The sequence below is a fragment of the Chlorocebus sabaeus genome, chromosome 9 (genome assembly GCF_047675955.1).
Source record: "Chlorocebus sabaeus isolate Y175 chromosome 9, mChlSab1.0.hap1, whole genome shotgun sequence".
Lineage (NCBI taxonomy): Eukaryota > Metazoa > Chordata > Mammalia > Primates > Cercopithecidae > Chlorocebus > Chlorocebus sabaeus.
In genome coordinates, this window is record NC_132912.1 from 5,588,890 (window position 1) to 5,613,242 (window position 24,353).

The following is a 24,353-nucleotide window of genomic DNA, read 5'->3' on the forward strand; positions in this document are numbered from 1 at the left end:
AGCGACGGGGTTTCACCATGTTGGCCAGGATGGTCTTGATCTCCTGACCTCGTGATCCGCCTGCCTCGGCCTCCCAAAGTGCTGGGATTACAGGCGTGAGCCACCACTGCCGGTCAGGAGAAGCTATTTTAAAGACTTTGACACATATAAAGCAATATTTAAATTCAAAGAACGTGTAATTTAACAATTTTTTTTTTTTTTTTTTTAACTTGAGGCCGTCCTTTATTTTATATTATGTCTTTTGCTGACTTTTTACAAGCAAGGGATGAAGTTACTTCATTCCGTTTTGCTAAGGAGAGACTGTGTCATCCTTATTGGAAGACACCAGGGCTCAAAATTAGATTTTGCTGTTTTCCTAGAGACAGCCCCGGAAACACACTTGTATAATCTTTGGTAACTGAAAATATATCTCATATTGGCCACGTGCACAGTAATTTAGTGTGTATATGGCCAATAAACAAGCCTTGTTTACAGGTCATTACTTTGGACCTCTCTTCTCTCCAAACGCTAAGAAAGATCTGGTGACTTAAAATGCTTCCAGTCCATTTGCCTTGGCCTGCAGTGAAAGTCCTAATGAACAATGAAGGAGGTATCGGGCCTTGGAGACTCAGGGATGCGCTCAGCAGTTAAGGGCAAGTTTTCCTAGGCTCTTTCCTAGGCAAGTGGATCCCGGAGCGGCGAAGGGGCGGGACTCCACGTCTCCTAGGAACCACTGTGCGCTCACTGATTGGCTGATCGCTGCGCAGCCGCCATTTTCAAATCCCCGGATGACGGCGGTGGCGGCTGCAGTCCGCTGACAGGCGCTTTCTGCCTGGCAGAGGCTGGCGGGCATCGTGCCCGTCCCTGCCGGTCTTCTGGGCACCCGGCCACCGCCCCACCCCCTCCTCCGTGCCATGGAGCCCGAGCTGGCGGCTCAGAAACAGCCTCGGCCGCGGAGGCGAAGCCGCCGGGCCTCTGGGCTCAGCACGGAGGGAGTGGCGGGGCCTTCGGCAGACACCTCTGGGCCGGAGCTGGACGGGAGGTGAGTGTGGGGGAGGGGAGGGCCGAACGGGAGGTGAGTGTTGGGGAGCCAGGGGCCGGGGGGAGGGGAGGGCTGGCCGTGAGTTGGGTGTAGGGGGCAGCGAGAGCGGGAGATGGGGGGTTGGGGGGGTTGGTGAGGGCCAGGGGGAGGCGAGGGCCGCTGGGAGGTAAGTGGGGGGTGGGGGAGGTGACTGTGGGGGCTCGGGGGAGGACCGGGGCCGCTGGAGGTGAGGGTGACACAGGCCGGAGTGACAGTGTGTCTGGCCTTGGACTGAGGTCGGTCCTGAGACTCCAAACTTCGATTTTCCCTGCCTGTGGCAAAGGGGCGGGCTTGTTGAGTCTGGTCTCCTCCTGACTGTTTCTCAGGGGGGACTTAGGAAAAGCCACAATGGTTTTGTTCTCCACACCCAACTGGCTGTAGACTGGAGTTCCCAAATGACTTTACTCAGACCGAAACTGACATGGTGAGCACCACGAGAATGGGCTTCCATGTCCTGAAAATGAAAAGACTAGGGGATAAGTTGTGAGATGCCTATTTCCATCACAACCATTTTCGTGTTTTTTCTTTTTACTTTTTGTGGAAGTATACATTGAAATGAGAGTGTATGACTCGTGTTTGGCTCAGTGAAATTTCACAGAGCGAAGCTCAGGGGATAGCTGGTGAATTAGGAGGAAGGGAACCAAGTGAGAACAGTATCCAGGAGGCCAAATGAAGAAAGGATTTCAAGAAAGAGGACTTGACGAGCTGTGTCAGATGTTATTGATAGGTCAAATAAAAATGAGGATTAAGTAAAATATGAGGATTAAGCTAGATGAGGAATGAAAATTAAATTTGGTAATGAGAAGAGAGTATTGATCTTAGATGGTTTCCAAGAATGGTTACAATATCGAACTTAGAGTGTTTTGTAACAGGTTGAGAAGAGAATGTGCGATTTGTTCAGGAAATAATGTGAACGCCAACACTAGGAATATGGAAATGGAAAAATACTGTTCTTACTATTTAAGGTTTATAATCTAATAGGGAAGAAAGATAGTAGGTTAACAATTATAATGTGTGATAAAAGTTATTATAGAATATAGAATTAGAATTCTATGTATTGTAGAATATAGAATGCCGTAGATTAAAAGGAACACTTAATCCTGACTGGAGAGAACAGGAAATGATTTCCTATTGTAATCCTGAGTCTTTGAGGACCAGTTCAGAGAGCAGATGTAGATGGGTGATTTCAGGGAGAGAGGCATGTAGAAAGACCCTGAAGCAAATGGGTCTGATGAGTTCTGGGTGTATATTATATTTTATTACTATATTAACAATACTATTGTATAGAGGAGAGGAGACCAGTATAGGGAGAAGGAGGAGGTAGTCATGAGAGATTTATGCTAAAGAAGAGCCACATCACGAAGAGACCTTGTATGCCTTGACAGAGTTTGGGTTTTATCTTCATGGTAGTGGGGAAATACTGAAAGACTTTACATGAGCCAATGGCATGACATATTTGCATTTTAAAAGATCAGTTTGTCTTCCATGAGGAAATAGGCAACATTTTGGACTCATCTCACTCTTCATATTTTATGAAAACTATTCCCCAAAAACATGCTCATATACATAAACATTTCAGAAGATTTGTGGACTCAGCCGTGTATACCAAATTAAAATTTCCAAGTTGAGATGATGGATTGGTAGGAAATCAGTGTGCAGTAGTCTAAATGAAAAATGATGATTGTTCGAATCTGATAGCTGGCAATGGGATTGGTGAAGAGAAGTCTCACTGCAACAGGAAGACAAGAAAGAAGAATAGAGGGAAATAACACAAGTTGGTGGGATAGACTCTTAAAAAAGAATAAACTTGATGTGCTGAGGTCAGTTAACAAATAGAGGGAGAGGTTGAACAGACAGTAGAGGAGAAAAATGGTTGAACAAGGATCCAAGAAGGCAGAAAAGGATAGAATCCAAATTCAAGGTGGAGGATTTAGCCTAACAAGAAGCTATGGATGGTACATAATTTTGAAGAATGGGGTGTGTCGTAAGCAGGAATTTGAGGACTTTCCCACCAGGCCTCTATTTTTTATGTGAGGTAGGAAATGATAGATTCTGAGAAAAGCGTAGTAACACAGGCAGCATGAGGAGAGTGAGACATAGAAGAACCATGGGGGGAAAATGGAGAATTAAATAACTAACATTCCTTTTCCAGAAAAGATGTAAGATCATCTACAAGAATATGTAAAATATTACAAGATAGTATTAATTGTGAGGCAAGAAACAACTAAGCGCTGTATCAGATTCAGAAATCATAAGGAAAATTTATGTATATGATTGTGTGACTATTAAAAAATGTTCTGCAGGCAAACCTCACTATAAACTAATTTGTAAGACAAATACGTACAGTACAATTTACCCACTTAAATCGTACTACTTAGAACATTTTCATTGCCTCAAAAAGAGCATTTATAACCTTTAGCTATTGTTCCCCTCCTACCCCTTCTGCCCCAAAACCTAATCTGTCGGTCTGTAGGAATTTCTGTGTTCTGGACGTTGCATATGAATGGATTCATGTAATGTGTGTGGCCATTTTTGGTGGGCCATCCTTTGTTTTTGTTTTTGTTTTTGTTTTTTTGAGACGGAATCTCACTCTTCTCACCGGGGCTGGAGTGCAGTGGTGCGATCTCGGTTCGCTGCAACCTCTGCCTCCCAGGTTCAAGCAATTCTCTTGCCTCAGCCTCCCGAGTAGCTGGGACTACAGGCCTGTGTCACCACGCGTGGCTAATTTTTTGTATTTTTAGTAAGACGGGGTTTCACCATGTTGTCCAGGCTCGTCTTGAACTCCTGACCTTGTGATTTGCCTGCCTCAGCCTCCCAAAGTGCTGGGATTACAGGCGTGAGCCACTGCATCTGGCCCTGCTCATTTGTAAATTTCTTTTTTATTGAGTTAAGAGTTCCTTATTCTGGATACAAGTCCCTTATCAGATAGATTATTTGCAAATATTTTCTCTTATTCTGTGGGTTGTCTTTTCACTTTCATGATGTTCTTCGAAGCACAAAAATGTTTTAGTTTTTAGTCTTACTTGTCTATTTTTGCTTTTGTTGCCTGTGTTTTGATGTCATATCCAAGAAATCACTGCTAAATCCATTGTTATGAATCCTTTCCCCAGTGCTTGCTTCTGAGAATTGTATCGTTTTAGCTTTCACATTTAGGTCTTTAATCCATTTTGAGTTAGTTTTTGTATATAATGTGAGATGAGGGTCCAACCTAATTCTTTATCCAGGTACCCCAGCACCATTTTTTTAAGACTGTTCCTTCTCCCATTGAGTAGTCTTAGCACCCTTGTCAAAAATCAGTTGACCATAAACATGAGGGTTTATTTTTAGACTTTGACTTTTATTCCCTTGATCTATATGTAATAGCCCTATGCCATTTACATAGTGTACTGATTACCGTTGCTTTGTATAGTAAGTTTTGAAATTGGGAAATGTGAGTCCTCCTACCTTGTTCTTTTTTTTCCCAAGATTGCTGTGGCTATCCTGGGTCTCCTGCAATTCTGTGTGAATTTTAGAATCAGCTTATCGATTTTTACAAAGGAGTCCCCTGGGATTCTGATAGGAATTGCATTAAATCTTGTAGATCATTTTCAGGAGTATTGCCCTCTACACAGAGTTAAGTAGTCTGATCCATGGACAAGTGGTGTTTTTCCAATTATTTAGATCTTTAATTATTTTCAACAGCGTTTTGTAGTTTTCAGAGTATAGTTCTGCATGTTTTGCTAAATTTATTCCTAAGTATTTTGTTTTTTTTGATGCAGTTGTAAATGGGATTCATTTCTTTTGAAATGAGAAAAGTTCCCTTGCCCCCGACAGGGCATGCACTGGGGGTATGCTGGCTTCTTCAGTGCCCTGCTGTTCAAACCTCTAGGGGAACATACAGACAGGCAGGCTGTGGGGCTCCAACCCCACGGCTATGTCTGCGGGTGAATGTTTACAGCTGAAGCCTCAGTGGGCATGTGTTACAGGGTACTCTTTTAGTTTAGCCATCCGTAGGTGGCTTGTGTTCGTCAGCTTAATTAGACCCCTGCCTTATTGTAAGGACAGGGGGCGTTCTGTATCCCAGGGTTCTTGCCTTGATGAACTGGAACAGTCAGATCACACGTTGGCTTGGAGAATGATTGCAAGATTTTACTGAGTAGAAGCAGCTCTTAGCAGATTGGGGAGCCAGAAGGGAAATGGTTTTCCCCTGGAATCGAGTTGCCCGATTCTCCTCCAACCTCCCTGGCCAAGCTCTGCATCGTTCTACCAATCGATGGCCTGCCAGCGTGCCAGTGTACTCCCATGTCGGTGTGTTCCTCTTGACATCCAGCCGCCTGTGTGTCTGCCTGCTAGGGTCTTGGGGGTTTTTATAGGCATGGGATGGGGACGTGGCGGGCCAGAGTGGTCTTGGGAAATGCAACATTTGGGTAGGAGAACAGAAATGCCTATCCTCAATGAGGTCCGTGGGCCCAGGCTGGGGGATGGAGACCTAGCGAGGAACCATGCTGTCCTCTACTCAGCACTTCCCTGCCCTGCCTTGTATCACTTTATTTTTCGTTTAATAATTTCAGTTGTATAGGAACACATACAATTGATTTTTGTATATTGATCTTGGATCCTGCTACCTCGCTGAACTCATTAGTTCTAATAGTTTTTTAGTGGTTTCTTTAGGATTTACTATGTACAGGGTTATGTCATCAGCAAATAAAAATAGTTTTACTTCTTTTTCCAATCTGTGGATGCCCTTTATTTTTTTCTCTTTCCTAATTGCCCTGGGTAGGGCCTCCTATACAATGTTGAACAGAAGTGGAGAGACTGGAAATTCTTATCTTATTTCTGATCTTAAGGGGAAAACATACAGTCTTTCACCATTAAGTATGATGTTACTTGTAAGCTTTGTAGATGTCCTTTATCAGGTTGAGGAAGTTCCATTCTATTTCTAGTTTTTGAGTGATTTTTTCATGAAAGGTTTTAGGGTTTTTTTCTTTTGTCTATTGAAATGATCATGTGGTTGTTGTTATTATTGATGTGTTTCATTAATTGATTTTTTGGGATGTTAAATCAACTTTGCCTTCCTGGTATAAGTCCTGCTTGGTCATTGTGTATAGCTTTTTTTATATATTGTTGGATCCATTTTGTTAATATTTTGTTGAATATTTTTGTGTATATATTCATGAGTGATCTGTAGTTTTATTATCTTGTACTATGCTTGTCTGGTTTTGGTATTGGGATAATACAGGCCTCATAAAATCCATTGAGAAGTGTTACCTACTGTTTTGTTTTTTTTGAAAGTTTGTGAAGAATTGGTATTAACTCTTTCATTGTTTGGTAGAATTCAATGTAAAGCCACCTGGGCCTAGACTTTTCTCTGTGGATAGTTTATTAGTATTATTAATTCAATCTTATCTCTTGTTATAGGTGTCTTCTGATAGTTTGTTTCTTATTAAGTCAGTTTCAGTAGGTTGTATCTCTTTAGGAATTTGTTTCATCAAAGTTATCTAATTTGGTGGTGTACCCTTGTTCATAGTATTTCTTTATAATCCTTTTTGTGTAATGTCAATAGTAATGTCCCCTCTTTTATTTCAGATTCTTATCATTTGTCTTCTTTCTTTTTATAATGGTCAGTCTAGCTAAAGGCTTGTCAATCTTGATCTTTCCAAAGAATGTGATTTTGGCTTCATTACTTTTCTCTGTTCTTCTGTTCTTTATTTTATTTTCACTTTAATCCTTATTGTTTCCTTCTTCCTGCTCAGTAATCTGAGTAATCTCCTCAGATTAGTCTGCTTGCTTTAGGTTTAGTTGGCCCTTTTTGTTTCCAGTGTCATGATTATAGATTAAGTTACTGATTTGAGATCTTTTTCTTAATATAGGGATACAGCTATGAATTTCCCTCTCAGCATTGCTTTAGCTGCATCTCATAAATTTTGATATAGTGTGTCTTCACTATCATCAATCTCAAATTACATTCTGATTTCTCTTTGACTTCTTTGAGCCATTAATTATTTAGGAATGTGTTGTTTAATTTCCACATAATTGTGACTTTCACAAATTTTTTCTAATTTCATTACATTGTAGCTGGAGAATACACTTTGTGTTATGTATTATTTCTATCCTTTTACATTTATTGAGATTGTGCTGTTTTTATAGGCATGTATGTTTGTAATTATTATATCTTCCTGATGGATCAATCCTTTTATTGTAAAATATCCCTCTTTGGTAACATTTTTTTCTCTTAAAGGCTGTTTTGTTTGATGTTAATATAGCTTCTCTAGCTTTCTTGTGGCTTGCTATTTGCATGACATATTATTAATCCCTTTATTTTCAAGCTATTTATATCTATGAAACTAAAGTTTGTCTCCTGTGGACAGCACATAGTTGGATCCTGGTTGGTTGGTTGGTTTTGATCCTGTCTGGCTGTCTCTTTCTTTTGATTGGGTTGTTTACTCCAATCACATTTAATGTTTTTTATTGATATAGCTGGATTTATGTCTGCCATTTTGTTGTGTTATATATGTCTTTTGTTTCTCTATTTCTCCTTTATTGCTTTCTTTTGCATTAAGTGAGAATTTTCTAATTTGTAGCATTTTAATTTCTTTACTGATTTGTTTCATTGAAACTGCTTTTACTAGGGCTTTTTGGGTTTTGTGTGTGAACTCAGATTACTGTCTGGGGTCACTTGCTTTCAGCCTGAAATTCTTCTTATGGTATTTCTTGTAAGGCAAGTCTGCAAACAACAAATTCTCTGTTTGTTTGTTTGTTTTTATGAGAATGTCTTTGTTTCTCCTTCATTCTTGAAAGAGAATTTTGATAGTATAGGATTCTTTGATGAAATTTTCTTTTTCTTTGAGCACTTTGAATATGTTATCACACTGCTTCTGTCTTCCATTGTTTCTGTTAAGAAGTCAGAATCTTATTGGGGTTCCTTGTAAATAACAAGTCTTTTTTTTCTCTTGCTCTTTTTAAGATTTTCTTATCTTTAACTTTTACCATTTTTACTATGATGTGTCTGTCTGTGGATATATTTGTGTTTATCTTACTTGAAGTTTATTGAGCTTTTCCAAATGTGTAGGTGGTTGTTTTTCAATAAGTTTGGAGAAGCTTCAGCCATTGTTTCTTTGAAGTTGGTTTTTTTTTTTTTTTTTTTTTTTTTGGCTTTTTTCTCTTTCCTCTCTTTCTGGTATTCCCATTATGTGTATTTGAAGGGAAATATGGCAAATAAAACAAAATTTTAATGCAAATATTTAAACCAAGCAGTTCTACCGACAGAAATTTATCTTAACGTAATGGGCAAGCATACATGGATGTATGTACAAGAAAGTATATCCTAGCACATTTGTGTAGTAGAAAGATTAGAAAAAACAGGAGGAGGAAGTTAAATACATTATGGTATTCTGTACAGTGAGATATTATAATAATCTAAAATTTTTATAATTCAGGTGGAATTTATTTGGTATGTTGTATAAGATGTATTTGGGATTTTAGGTTGTTTGTTGGTACATCTCCTCTATATACCTGTGCAAGTTTCTCTGGGGCAGCAATTGTGTTTTCTGTGTAGATACTGCCTATGATATGACAGGCCTCTTAACTTCCTTCTCCCTACCTCCCAGTTCTGGGCAGTAGGCAAAGGTCTTTTTGTTTGTTTGTTTTTGAGACAGAGTCTTGCTCTGTCACCAGACTGGAGTGCAGTGGCACGATCTTGGCTCACTGCAACCTCCAACTCCCTAGTTCAAGTGATTCTCCCGCCTCAGCCTCCCGAGTAGCTGGGATTACAGGAACACACCACCATGCCCAGCTAATTTTTGTATTTTTAGTAGAGATGGGGTTTCACTATGTTGGCGGGATGGTTTTGATCTCCTGACTTTGTGACCGCCCACTTTTACCTCCCAAAGTGCTGGAATTACAGGTATGAGTCACTGTGCCCAGCTGCCAAGGGTCTTTCTAAAGAACGCTAGGTTATACTACATGGTTGAGAGCTCAGAATGAGGCCTGCTTTTCTGGCCTAGTTTTTTTGATACCAAGTCTGTTCTGGCCTCAGCTTTGATTTACCTAATTATTTTCTGTTTTCTCCTTTGAGAATGTATATTCTTTTAACATTCTTTTAGACTAGAACCCGTAGACAAAGAGTAATGTTTAAAGAGTTTAGGCTTTAAAAGCAGTCACACTTCCTGGGTTCAAATTCTGGCTCTTGAGGACCTTGAGCAAGTTACTTAGTCTCTAAATCTGACTTCATAGTACCTATGTCTAAGGTCCTGAAAATTGGACACAAATAACGTTTAAATAATTTTATTTCTGTCTTTCAGGGCCTTAGGGAAAGCCGTAGAACTTTACATATCACCCATATGGCAGAAATATAAATACATACTGATCCTTTTAAGGATTTTATATTTTCCTTTTTTGCAGATTTGAAATAATGCTGTCCATTGGTAGAAAAATAATAGTATGACCTATGATCTACCAATAGAGATAAGGCTTACTCTTTGAATTTTGTTTTTCCAGTAAAATTGATTGATGGATTTGTACACTGGATATCCAGAGTTAAAGGTATAGTCTTAAACCAATTCTTGACAACCCAGCATCTTTATTAGTAGTAGTAGTAGTAGTAGCCAAAAATGAAAAGCATACTCACAGAAGCTTGTAAGGCCATGTGCTCCCATATAAGTTGACTACGTTTTTAGTTTATTGAGGTATGATTTGTATATCATAACATTCTCCCTTTGTAGGTATACAATTCAGTGATTATCAGTAAATTTAAAGAGTTGTGCAGTCATCACCACAATCCACTGTTGGAACATTTCATCACCCTAAATATCCCTGCTCCCACCCCAGCCCTAGGCAGCCACTGATCTGCTTTCTAGCTTTATAAATTTCTATTTTCAGGACATACAAGTAGAATCATACAATGTGTAGTCTTTCTGCATCTGCCTTCTTTCACTTACATCAGTATTTCATTTTATTACCAAACCACATTCCATTACATGAATATACTACATTTTGTCAACTCCATTTACCAGCTGTTGTACATTTGATTTGTTTCCAGTTTGGTGCTTTTATGGATAATGCTGCTATGAACAGTTGCATGTAAGTCTTTGTGTAGGCTGGGCGCAGTGGCTCACCCCTGTAATCCCAGCACTTTGGGAGGCCAAGGCGGGTGGATCACCTGAGGTTAAGAGTTCGAGACCAGCCTGGTCAACATGGCCTGTCTCTACTAAAAATATAAAATTTAGCTGGGTGTGGTGGCATGCACCTATAATCCCAGCTACTTGGGAGATTGAGGCAGGAGAATCACTTGAACCCGCGAGGCAGAGGTTGCAGTGAGCCGAGATCATACCACTGGACTCCAGCCTGGGTGACAGAGCAAAACTCCATCTCAAAAAAAAAAAAAGTCTTTATGTAGACATACATTTTCACTCCTCTTGGGTAAATTCTTGGGGGTGGAATTATCAGGTCTGACAGTAAACTTATCACTAACATCTTAAGGAATTGCCACACTGTTTCCAAAGAGTACTGGATTTTTAATGATGGAAGCCTTCAGAATTTCTCTTTCCTTACTGTACTTGCTGTTGTCATTATCCCCTGTTCCCTCTTCCCTGAATTTGCTGCCCTGGGCAAGGCCTGAGAATTAATGCAGGACATTAGGATGTCTGGGGTGCTTTGGGGCCAGTGTTTGCTGGTTTCTAGATGCTCAACTGTGTTCTAGACAAGATATTCCAAGATGTATATATTAGTTGAGACTCTCATGCAGATGAGAAAACCCTAGTATGATGGGAGACATAGTCTACATGATTGTCAGAAGTGGAAGAGACAACTCCTTAATAGCAAAGATGCTGAACAATCAAAACAGTAGTGGATGTCTACTACAACTACATCAGATATTTGACCCAAATAAATGAATTGTTTCTATAATAATTTAGTTTGTTTTTGCGTTATTTGCAAAGAAATTGAGAACCTCGGTTGCTTAGCACACCCCAAATGTAAAAAATGTTAACTGCAGAGGATAAATCATACCATTCTAAAAATGTTAACTGCAGAGGATAAATTATACCATTCTTTTTACACGCATGGTATAATTCTTCTTATAAGTTTAACATTTACAGATTTTTTTATTTAATTGGAAAAAATGTTATTTTTAGGATGAGTATATGTACAGTGCTTGTCATATAGTAGGCACCCAATAAATGTTAACTATTGTCCTTTTTAAAATCTTTTTCTGAAACTTGTTTTCATTCTACATCCATTTTTTATGATGAATGCATCTTGAGGGTAAATTATGCATCTAAGAATGCTTTTTTTCTGTTGGTAATAGTAATGTTCAATACATTTTTTGAAAATATTTATAATTTCAGGTCAGGTCTTATCTGTCATGATGGAGGAGGTGGTGACACAAATCAGAATCTCTGAAAACATAATTTGGCTTAAGAATGAATTAACAAGATACTTTTCTTGTGAACAGCAGCTTTATCATTTTAATTATGATTCCTTTAGACTAAACCTAATTTAGTGTAAAAATAATGTACATTGTTCCAAAACATACCAAATGATATGAAAGGAAATACATTAAAGGCCAAGGAAAATCTATAGGAGTCAAATCAGGAACTTAATTTAATACACTAAGCTAATTCCTTAATGTATTAGTTTATTTTATTCCTTAAATATTTTAATTATTTGGATATATGGAAAAATACATTGGATATATGGACAAAAATTCTTGAAAAGGTGCACTGCCATTTTTTGCTCTACATTTCATCCTTTAAACCCTGCTTTTTAGGAGGAGGTTCTATGTTTCTTCTGGAAAAACAACTTGCAATCTTAATGTTTTATGAAATCATTTTTTTCCCCACAAGGATTTAAAATAGCTATTACATTTTGAGTCTGACCCTTGTGAAAAATGAGTATATATCTTTCCAAGATTTGTGAAAGTTGGCACTGTCTCACATACTTTCTGGGCACAGTTTGTTTTCTGGGTTCCTTTTTTCCATGGGTATTCAGAATAAATAGGAAGTTGTTATTGAAGTGGGAAAAAATAGCATTACTGTAAAGCTGGTTACAGATACTGCTGGAAGGAATTTTATCATATGATTGGAAATATTTTTCCAGTTAACCTTTAAAAAATTCTTAAGAGCCATTTTTCTTTCCAGCTTTCAGATGGCAAATGTATTCTGAGGTTAGTGTGGTCATTTCTAGGGAATAAAGAAATTAGTAACTTTGGTTTTGTAATACTCCCTAATGCTTATACCGGAAAGGAAGTATTTACTGAATATTTTAAGTGCCACGGTTAATGCCACTTTGTAATGTAGATTTGTACTGGATTTAAAACAACCTGAGAAATCATAATTGCTTTTTCTTAAGCCAGTGCCCACTGATGGCTCCTGCTAACCATGTAGCATACAGTAGCATTTGCATTTAATACACTAAGAGTATTAATTCCTAGAATAGTCTTTTTAAGTGTGATCTGTGGACTCATGATAGAGAGGTCCTGTCTTTCCCATAATCTTTTACCATTTGTTTATAGTAATCATCCTATATATTTCTTGATATGAATTATAGTTTATTTTAGATGACTTTTTTTGTTTAAATACCTTGTTCCAGGGTTTTTCTCAAGAAAAAAACACCATTTTATTTGTTGTTGCCTGACTTTTCTGCAGTAGCAAGAAAAGAGGGAATAATCAACTTCTTAGGTCGTTTTGCACCAGTAAAGAGGCCCTCAAAAAAAGTTTGAGCTCCATAAGTAGTCTTACTGTGTTTTGATTTTCTCCAAATAATTATTTAGGAAATGTTTGTTTTAAATATCTTAAGATCTTTGCATCTAATTTCTGTTAGTGGCATCATATTTTCCCCAGGTCAAGAACCTTAGTAGTAACTGAACAGATTTAGGGAGGAAAAGGGAAAAGTCTGTCCTGGCTATTTTGACATTGAACTCTCTCTCAAATCAGCTTCTCCTCTGTAATCTTGTTACTGCTGCCAGAGCCCCAATCATCTTTTGTTAGCAATATTGGAGCTGCCTCCTAACTGAGCAGTCTTGCCTTCTTACAATCCATTGTTCATGTTACTTAAGATTCAATGGCTGCCACACATACTCAAGATCAAGTCCATTCTCTCTGAGTGCAGTAAGTGAGGCCTTTCATGATACTTTAGCCCTTCCTTATTTCTTTACTCAAATGTGAGGAACTACTTGCAGTTTCCAGAATGTAACTCATTTCACTCCACCTTAATGCTTTGTTAATTGCTATTTTTCTTTCAGATTCAGTAATACTTTGTATTAAGTATTCATCTGTGAAGCTTTGCAGACCTCTTTACCTTACAGCCAGTTTCCTTTGTGTTCCTTGTCAAACAACGACAACAACAACAAAATTTCTCCTTTATATTTAGCTTAGAAAATTCCAGAAGCCCTTGTATTTGATTTAAGCTTGTATATTTTTGCAGGAAAGACACTGAGCAGTGGTGTTTCTATAACTTTCGATGAACAAAGACTATGAGGCTTAAGGATCACATGTATAAACAATGACTTGACAATCCAAGAAGCCAAATAATAACTACTATAGTAATTGACCTAAAATGTCCAGGACTTCATTAATAACTGCCAGCTTCCTAATTTTTGTCCCGCTTCCAATTCATAACCAACCTGTGAAAGCCAGTTATATGCTCTAACCAATCACAATAGGCTGCCCCCACTTCTAGTTAGCCTGCCTACAGCTCCCCAGGCCAACAGCCTCCAATCAGAACATACCTGATTTTCCATTATGAAACTTCACACTCGTCTACCTGTCTTTTAGTCTCTGTCAAGATGCAAATGACAATAGATGACTCCCTTGTTGTAGCAAGCACTGAATAAATAGCCTTTGCTTTTCTCTTTTGGTTGATCATCATTTATTTCCACAAGGGGAAAAAAAATCTGTGGTTCGTTCTACATTTGTTTACATCTGAAGTGATTAATAATAAATCTACTTTATAAACTGCCTTTATCTCTTGTGCTATGTTTTTGTGATTTCTACATATTTTATAAACACAGGTTTATACTTTATAAACATATAGTGGCATATTTTAGAAAGGTAAAGACAGGTTTTGTCATAGGACTTTCTTGCTTTATGTCTTTACATTGAATGGAAAAAAATCACAGAAAAATCTTTCACTTAATAGTAAAGAGCAAAATTCTAATCACATTTTAATGTTGAGATCTTTGTCTCAAATGTAGTTATTCATAGCTTTGTATTTTGTTTGTTAAATTGCAGTTTTAAAAAGTTAGGGATTTACATGAAATGCAGATAATGTGAAGTTAGGTTTTGTTAAGAGTATCCTTTAATTTTTGTTTTTTAAAATACCATACATGAATGTGTTTCTTAATTTTTTGCACTTAGGAAGTTTATTTGCTGTTTTTTATTTAACCTATTAATATATTTCATGTGTTTTAACTCTGTGTATGTTCCTAAGGTAAACTCTGCTGGGTTCGGTGAATTGTTTTTTAAAATAATCTGTTCACTAATTTTATGTAGGCCCTTTCACTGTAAAGATTACGAGAATGACAAAACTTATACCCTGTTTGTTTTTTTTTATATATATATACCATCTCTCATATTACTAAGATTGAATGACAAATCAGGCTACTTTAAACAGTTTTGAAAGTATGGAAAGTATAGCTTTTTATCTGTTTGATGCTCTATTATGCTAAAGTCACTCCTTTATTTATTGTTTGAATTTTCTGTTAATAGATACTCCCTTCGGAGAGGCAGCTCCTTCACATTCTTAACACCTGGCCCCAACTGGGACTTCACTTTGGTGAGTAGATACCTGGGTTTTTATTTCAGGACATTAGATAGAACTAATTCCCCAGTTGTCTTTCAGTCTGTTACACAGCTCAGTGGTCTGTACTTCTCTGAGTGTCTGGAGGAACAGAATTCCTATAACCATCTTTGGCAGCCTAATTTAGTCCTTTTCTACTAACAAGCTGTAATAACTTTTTGTTTCAAGTAAATATAAAACATATTTTGCAAAGTACTCACGTGTATTAATCTTTAACTCTATGCCGTCCTTTCTCTTATTCCTTTCAATGTTAAATCTGATGATATATTATGAAACATGAAATTATTTGTATACATCCTCTATTGCCTTTTTTTCTTGGTTGAAAAATATAAAAATGCTTGATTGCACATTATGTATATATATTTAATACATATAATGAATGGTTTTCTGCTATTAATCATCTCAGCATAGAGGGACTCATTTTTATAGCAGGACTTTACAGAGGCATTTAATTTTGTGTGAAGTGACAACAGAAAATTGGTTCTTTTTGTACTTAAAACTTGTTAGCTCATAATACATATATAAATAAAGTATGTACAACTAGATCATGATTCTTATGCTTATTTGGGAAAAATAGCAAAAATGATTCAAAATACAATTTCATATAAATGCGTAAGTATGATCATATATGTGCTTTCTTCCCCTCAGTACAGTCTTATTTTGCTAGGCAGTTTCCTCCCCCTCTCTTCTCCTTCTTCTCCATATTAGTCCATTCCCAGGCTCTGCTCTAACCATGTCAGCAGTACCATATGTATCCTTCTGTATTTTGCTCATATCATTAATATACACAAACAGGTTCACAGATAAATACACAAGCAGGATTTTTGGTTAGTTGGCTTTTCAAACCTGGGATCATATTATTCATAATTTCTGTATCTTCTGGGTATGACCTAGGGATCAATAAAATATTTCTTGAGTTCCATCACCTCAAGTCTGATATATATTATTCTTTCATGTCTTAGATCATTTTCCTAACGTCTTTTAGCTCAATTCAAAACAGTGTGTTATAATTTTGCTCTGCTGCTTTGAGCATTTCTTCCTGGTGTGCAGTCATTTCCTAGGGGATAGATTCTGTTCCTTGTTTTCTTTTTCATAGAGTGATATTGTGTAGAATTTGACTTTGAGAATTTACTGTTCCATTTTAGTGTGAATTTCGTTTTCAACTTGTACACAGAATCTTGGTTCAGATAGCTTTTCTGACTTCACAGCCCTCCTTCGTGTTGTTTTTATGGTAGTGTGCTTTCTGAGACCGCCTGGCTCTATTACTTTCTCCACGTCTATCTGGACTTTGCCTTTCCTTTTTTTTTTTTTTTTCTTCTTCTCTATTGGCCCTATCTTGCTCAATTTTGATTCAATTCCCAGCAGTTTCTCCTTACTGTGGGGCCAGGCAGTTGAAGGGAACCCTAACTAGTCACTTAAGAGTTCCCAAGAGCTAAGCAGTGTAGATAACCTGAAAAGTTATTTTGAGATATGGGAGAATAAAGTGTTACTCATGGGTGCTTATTCAGTATGGATTAAGTACCAGAAATGGTAGATATGTACACAGTTTGGCCACTGCTGGCACCAGCAGGGCTGAATGAAAGTGATAAATGATAAGTGGAAAGTACTGCAGGGACATGGCTGTTCACCTTCCAGTTAATCAATCCTGCCTCAGGTAACAAATCTTAATTACTTTGGGCCATGAGAAAAGGATTTTCTTTTTCTAGTGAAGACCTTGCCCCCACGATAAATAATGTGTTCCTTTAAAAAAAAAAAAAAAAAAAAAAAAAAAAAAAAAAAAAATTTTTATATTTTAAAAATTTTTACTTTTTTTCTAACAAGTACCGACAGCCCTTGATTTACTAAGATTCTGTTCTGAAAAACTTAAGTAGTGTTTTAATAGGGTAGCCACTTCACAGCAGTGATGACTCTGTCAGGGAAGACTGTTTAGACAGTATCTATTCCAAAGGCAATTCATGAACGTCCCTCCTCAAAATAATTTTCTTCCTAGGGCAGTGGCGCAGTCTCATGTACTGCAACCTCTGCCTTCCAGGTTCAAACGATTCTCCTGCCTCAGCCTCTCAAGTAGCTCGGACTATAGGCATCTGTCACCATGTGCGGCTAATTTTTTTTTTTTTTTTTTTTTTTTTTTTGTATTTTTAGTACAGTCAGGGTTTTACCACATTGGCCAGGCTGGTCTTGAACTCCTGACCTCAGACTATCCCCCCGCCTCAGCCTCCTAAAGTGCTGAAATTGCAGATGTGAGCCACAAAGTAATTTTCTTTTGACTATAGCCAAAGGCTTAACTTTTTAAAATTGATTTTTCTAGTTTTCTAGAGTCTTTGTTTTGTGATGTAATATGCATTCTTTTTATATGAGAATGAAATATCTTTTTTTCTTTTAGAAAAGAAAACGCAGAGAGAAAGATGATGATGTTGTAAGCCTTAGCAGCCTTGATCTGAAGGTAAGCCTTGCTGCCCTGTTAAAGAAAAGCATTTAAAAATACGCAGATAGCATTTTATTTCTGTGCTACAAGAATAATGAATGCTGGTTTGGGTTTTTTTGTTTTTTGGGGTTTTTTTTTCATTTTGTAAGTGCAAAAGTGAATAATATTAGCTCACAGACACCGTCTTTTTGGCTATTCTACTTCTTTGTTAAGAATGAGGGAGAAACTACTCTCAAAATATTAGGCTATAACTACTGATCACAAACACAAATGCCTAAGGAGCAGGCTGTAATCTGTGCGAAGGAAGGAGGGACAAGAGAGCCAGTAGTGAAAAGAGAGCCCCAGGTTCTAGCCCATTGTCACATGTAGGACTGTCAAAACTTGAATTTTTATGTGAAATCTCCTGAATTTTAAATGTTGAGTCCATTTTTCTTAAAAAATACGTGCAAGCAAAATAGCTTGTCTGTAAGTCATATATGGCCCATGGGCTTCAAGTATGTGACATAGCATAAACTAACACTCAGCACAAACTTTAAAATACTTGAAGTTTTCTTATATGAAATTGTACTTAAGTCCAAAAACCTAGTATCTTTGGAATTACTAACATCATTTTTGCCAGTTGGCAAATTTTATTGTAGCATCTTGGTTTTGGAGAGTCTTTTTCTAAGGTTATAAAAGAGTTGTACATTTTTAAATGCGATTTTTAAAAATGTTTCATATTATGTTTAACAGCAGCAGCTGCTGTTTCTTTTTAAGGACGAGATATTTTCCGAAAGTTAAATTTTTATAATCTGCTCATCAACATTTTAGCAAATCCAGCAAGTCAGTTTTTTTCTTATTTTTAGTATACAGTGTCTTCATAGAAGAATTATGTGTTTTAAGTTTTAGGCATTTTGCAAAACAGTTTTAGTTGCATTTAAAATATCTTGTATTCAAAAAAAGAAAAAAGTATGAAGTGACAACCTTGATTATTTTTAGGTATGTTTCGAATCAAATCAAATACAGAAATAGTATTTATAGTTTGCCACAGTAAAATACATGGTCTTCAAGTAAGCTTTAGCAATTATCAATATATGGATTATTTTGATGCAAATCCTAGATGTCATGTCCTTTCATCTGTAAATATTCCATTCTATTTATTATCTTTATTGTCTGAGATAAGAACTTTTTTTTTTTTTTTTTTTTTTTGAGATGGAGACTCGCTCTGTCTCCCAGGCTGGAGTACAGTGGTGCAGTCTAGGCCCCCTGCAACCTCAGCCTCCTGGGTTCAAGCGATTCTCTTGCCTCAGCCTCCTGAGTAGCTAAGACTATAGGTATGTGCCACCATGCCTGGATAATTTTTGTATTTTTAGTAGAGATGGGGTTTTGCCATGTTGGCCAGACTGGTCTCAAACTCACAGGTGTGAGTCACCATGCTGGGTCTTAGATAAGAACTTTTTAAAAACAATAAAATACACTTTCTACAAAACAGTACAAATAACAATAATTCCTTAATATCAGATTCAGTTCAGAATTCATGCATTTTGTTGAACCTGTTTGTGTGTTTTTGTGGGGTGTTTTGTTTGTTTAGTTTTCTGTTTTTTGGTTTTTTTGGTTTTGGGTTCATTTTGTCTGTTTGTAGTCCAAATAAGACACATACATTGTGATTAACTATATCTCTTCAGTTTCTTTTAGTTCATTGGTTTCCCCTCTAACTATTTCCTTGGAATTTTTTGTTGTTGAAGAAACATGTCATGCAGGATTTTCCTATATATCTTTTTATAGCCTGAATATTTATGATTGCATCCCCATGATATCATTGACTGTGTTCCTCTTTTCCCTGTATTTCTGATAAGTTGGTAATTAGATCTAGAGACCTGATCCAGTGTGGTTGTTTTGGGCCATGTAATTACCTCAAAAAGTATATAATGCCTTTCTGTGATGCTCTCAAAATGGATGCTCATTGCCTACATGCATTTTTCTCTTGGAGGTTGCAAGGTGATGACATGTCTTTATCAGACCTCTGTTTATTAACTGGAATACTTCTGTAAAGAGAAAATTCCCCTTATTAGTCATTTGATTACTCTGAAGTTCTGATTTATAGTCAGAGCAGAACAAGTGCTTGATTCTTTTCCTTTATCAGTTTTCAAAAATAATGAGTTCTATTCATTATCTTTCTCCGAAAGTAATGATTTTTTTTTCTTCTTAATATTATGAACTAATGCATATAAATACTTGTTTTACATGGATTCAGTTTTTTTTGTTTGTTTGTTTTGTAGAAAATACAGGGTCTCACTATGTTGGCCAGGATGGCCTCAAATTCCTAGCCTCAAGCAGTGCTCCTACCTTGGCCTCCCAAAGTGCTGGGATTACAGGCATGAGCCACTGCACCTAGCCTCATTTCAGTTATTCTTACTGATGCCTCACATATCAGTCTTTGGCTGCTGGTTGCTATTTCAGGATGGTTCCTGTGTCTTTTGACATGACCTTTATCTCACATCTAGTGGCTTAATAGCCTCCTTGCCTTTTAGGATGACAAATCATTGCAGATCCTATTTTTATGCTCTATGCCTGGAATCAGCCATTTCTAAAAGGAGTCTGGCTGCTTTGGGAAATGGTAGAGGCTAAAATCTGGGCATTAGTAATACTCCCTTCTACTGGATTGGCCATTGTTGGTAGGCCTTTTTAATGAACAGGGCTAGGAGATAAATCTAATTTAAAAAAACAAAATAGGAATTTATATTGAAATTTCAAATTTAAAGATAAAGGGATTTAACTTAATCTTATCAGTCTTACTATGTAGAGTTCCTTCAACTTCACCAAAAGTCCAGAGACACTGATTTAATTACACGTTTGATTTATACTACAGTTCAAAGACAACAGCTTGCATAACTATTAATGATTACTGAAAACGTTTTATGTTTTCTTGCATTTTTCAGCTTTTTTTAAACCTTTCAGTTGTAACATAGTAGGGATGAACAGTCAAATTACTGTGTTTTTAAATTATTACACTAACTTCTGTGTGTAATTACACCAACAGCTCATTTGGTTTTTTAAAAATTTTTATCGTTTAAGAATTACTGCTTTTTAAATTTATCTTATAATTGTGTGACAAAATTATGTAGAATTTTGAAGTCATTCTACAGAGGATTCTTGTTCCTATTCCTGACTCTTCTACCTTACTCCCTCTTTCAGATGAAATCTTTTTTTTAAAATTTTATGGTTTATTCTTCCACTTTTAAAATACATAAGCAACTATATATATACACACACATATATATATAGTATTCCACTTTATTGGATGAACTGTATGTAGCCTACTGTCTTTCATTATGTTTTGTTTGTATGTTTGCTCTTTACTTTGGTATATCTTTTGATATTTAGGTAGGTTTGTGTTTTTGTTCTAACGGTTGTCTTTTTACTGATACCTTATGTAATGCCTTTTGGGCTACTGTAAATGGGTTAATCCCTATGAGCAGTATTTTAGTTAACTAGTACTTCTCTCTACCCTCTTTCTCTTCTGATTTGAAGTACTATTGCTTGACTTGTAGTTATAACTATGCATTTAAGGCAGGAAGTGAGTTTATTTTACTTTTCATGTACATTCACCACTTTCCTCCCATTTTTAAAAATAGTTTGTCAGAGCTTTTAGCCATTACAAGTTATATTGTAGACCCTGCTAACCATCAGGTAGTCTTAGTTCTATGGGTAAATATATATTTAATTCTCAGCACCAGTCCTCATGTTGAATCTTTCCTAGTTTTTTTGTTGTTTGTTTTTTGTTTTTTGTTTGTTTGTTTTTGTTTCTGAAGCTCATTCTCTAGTACAGGGATCAGCAACCATGACCACAAGCCATATGTGACTGGTCTGTCAATGGTTTGTTTATAGCTGCCTTCGTAAACACTGCAGCATCTGGGCTGAGCAGTTGTGACAAGAACCATAGGACCTGTAAAGCCAAAAGTATTGACTCTCTGGCCCTTCGCAGAAGTTTGCTGACCCCTGTCCTGGAGTTGAGTAGATTCTCAGGCAGTGTTCGTGGTGTTCCCCAAGTGCTTGCACATTGCATGTTCTTTTCAGTTTGTTTGCAACCTTTATACTTGAAGGTTCATTTGGATGCATATGAAACTCCTGGCTCACCTTTTCTTTCATTGAGTATATTTACTCCATTGTGTTCTGGCATAAAATATGTCTGTTCAAAGTCATAATAAATATGTAGTTTCAGGTCATCTTTTGTTTTAGGAACTTTTTTTTTCTTGAATTATACTTTTTGGTATTTATTCTATTTTGTTTCCCCTCTGAAACCTTTATGTTATAATGTTGGATCTTCATCTTTTAAAATATTTTCTATATTTATTACTTTTTCTCAAAACTTTTTATCTTTTTATTTTTAAAGCCATCCTCCTTTTTTCCCTAATGCATTAAGCATTGTACTTTTCATTCTGAAATAATTTTTTTATTTTTAATTCTTAGTTCTATTACCTCTCATTTCAATTCCTTCTCCAGCCACCTAATTTCTGAGTCTTACGTTTTTTCATAGCTTCTGTAATTTTCTTAATTTACTTCACACTGTAGAGACATGATTCTACTCCAGTCTCTGTTTCTTTATAATAGTTTTAAGTGGAATTCTTAATATTTCTGTTGCTCATTTTTCAGTGCAGTAAGTTTCCTGTATGGTGAGAGGAATAGGCCAGAATAGCCTTTTCAGCTTCATAACTCTAGAGCTCCCTCTTGTGTTATGTTCACAAGGTGATTTTTTTCAAAGTATGGTTTCATCCTTTCTGGGATCTTTTCTGCTCCCTTTCTCTTTTATCTGGAACTTTTCTTGTCTTTGCTTCTGTTGCCCTGTTGTTCTCGGTCTGGAGTCTACTCCTAGGAGTTTTTCTCAGAGAAGTATCAGTTTCGAGAGTTTACATGGGCCAGACTGCTCCAGCACCTATTTGCATGGCATTGTTCTTGCTCTCAGCCTGAGAACAGGATCCTTCAGAGCCTTTCCCAGATTAGGCTGCTATTCTGAGACTAGTATGCCATTGAGGCTTCAGGGGAGGTTGAAGGGATTCTCCTGTTCTCGGGGCCATCAGAAAAGCCCCATGCCGTCCCTCTGCCTCATCATGCACAAATGCGAATACTTTGTGGACCGCATAACTGTCTGGTTTGTCACTCTGCTCATATTTTGAGGTTTAAGGGTAATCTTTCTCTGTGTTGTGGATTTTATTTGTGGGTTTTCCTTTTTTTTTTTTTTTTTTTTTTTTTGGTTATGCTAGTTGCTCTGTTTTGTTTTTTTTTTCCTTTAAAAGTAAAGACCTGTCAAAGAATTAACTTATTAATGAGTTACCCAATATTATAGAAAAGCTGATCAAAGGACTAGCAAACACTGACATACACTAATCACTGAAGGAAAAAATGGTGGACTGAGATTACCAAATTATATATAAAATATTAATATCCTCATCTGCATCTCTACCTACAAAATTTATTTGCATTGCCATGAGTTTTCTACAGAGTTAACTTTTACCTTTTCAGAGCTATAGAAAACCCTGCTCAGTAACAAATAGTGAATCAAACAAAAGGCTTGAAGTCCTGATGATCCCAGTAGCATTAAACTGTATTTATACTTTGAAAATAATGATTGGCTGAAACAGAGATACTCAACCCTGGCTGCAGGTCAGAGTCACCTGAGGGCGGCTTGTGTAGCAGGAGAAGTGTGCTATGGGACCCTATTCCAGACCAATTCCATATATGAATGGAGGAATAGGGGAGGAAATGAGGATAGGTGACATTGGGACCTAGGAACATTTGATTTTTCTTTTTATTTTTTAAAGATACCAGGTGATTCTCCTGTATAGCCAGAGTTAAAAACTAGAATAAGACATTCTTAAAGTTATTACTCCCTCCCCCTGATTTTTGCTTGGACTTACATCTAAATACAACAGTTTTTATGTAATAAGCTAAACAGAATCTGTTAGTACGATTATTTGATGCCTGTTGCTAGGAGCCATTCTACTTTATTTGCTTCCGTGCCTGAGAGAGATATATATATATAAAATAGATACTCAGTAAATATTGAATGAATGAATGAAGTATTAATAATACAGGTCAAATGAATGACATAAGACCTTGGACTTACATAAGCATGTAACATGATCATTGTATTATGTATTTGGACTTTGGATATCTTATATGAAGAATTTAACTCTGATGCCAATTGAGTTTTCATGTTATGGATCATTAGCTATTTTGTCTTGAAGCTGTGATTGTTTATCAGATTTTTCTCTAGGTAAAATTTCAGCCTTGTCTTATTGGGCTGACTTGCTTCTGTGTTATATATACAATTATTCATTTTTAAAAGAACATAGTATTAGTTTTCCAGATGTGTTTCTCAGCTATGTATGTTAGCAACTACAACCTTTCCTTTTTATTTTGATAGGAAAGAGTCAAAAGTGATTGTTGACTTTGTTAATGTGAAATAACACTGGCACGAGTAATACTGAGCATATTTTTGTGACTTTTAAGTTCTTTAACTCTGATAGTTAATGATCATAACACAAACCAGAACACTTCTAAAAAAAGGTTTTAAAGTATGTTCTTTTTCTGAAGCTTCAAATTTAGGATCTCAGTTTCCCTAGAAGTTAAAAGGCTATGTGTACATATATACACACATACACATATATACACACACACACACACATATATATATATATATATTTTTTTTTTTTTTGACACAGAGTTTTGCTCTTGTTGCCCAGGCTGGAGTGCAATGGCTCCATCTCAGCTCACTGCAACCTCCGCCTGCCAGGTTTGAGTGATTCTCCTGCCTCAGCCTCCCAAGTAGCCGGGCTAATTTTGTGTTTTTAGTAGAAACAGGGTTTCACCATGTTGATCAGCCTGGTATCGAACTCCTGACCTCACGTGATCCACCTGCCTCGGCCTCCCAAAGTGCTGAGATTACAGGCACGAGCCACTGCGCGCAGCCTGGGGGTTATATTTTGAGTATTGGTATACTCTGCCATTTTTAGATTAAACATAATAAGTGTTTTAGTCCTAATAAAATAACATATAAATGATAAATAATTTTAAAAGCATTGTGATTGCTTATAATTATAATAATGTCTTGGCAGT

At 36.7% G+C, this 24,353-nt stretch overlaps 1 protein-coding gene across 1 annotated transcript in view; it reads left to right on the forward strand.

Moving 5' to 3' along the window:
* The first annotated feature begins 757 nt into the window (after positions 1 to 757).
* The window catches only part of NET1 (neuroepithelial cell transforming 1), a 44,970-nt gene continuing 21,374 nt past the window's right edge, over positions 758 to 24,353 (forward strand). Inside the window, exons 1-3 of the mRNA XM_037983293.2 lie at positions 758 to 1,021; positions 14,743 to 14,809; positions 17,217 to 17,276. Of these exons, the coding sequence (XP_037839221.2) occupies positions 894 to 1,021; positions 14,743 to 14,809; positions 17,217 to 17,276 (255 nt within the window). The 5' untranslated portion in view covers positions 758 to 893. The remainder of the gene's footprint in view (positions 1,022 to 14,742; positions 14,810 to 17,216; positions 17,277 to 24,353) is intronic.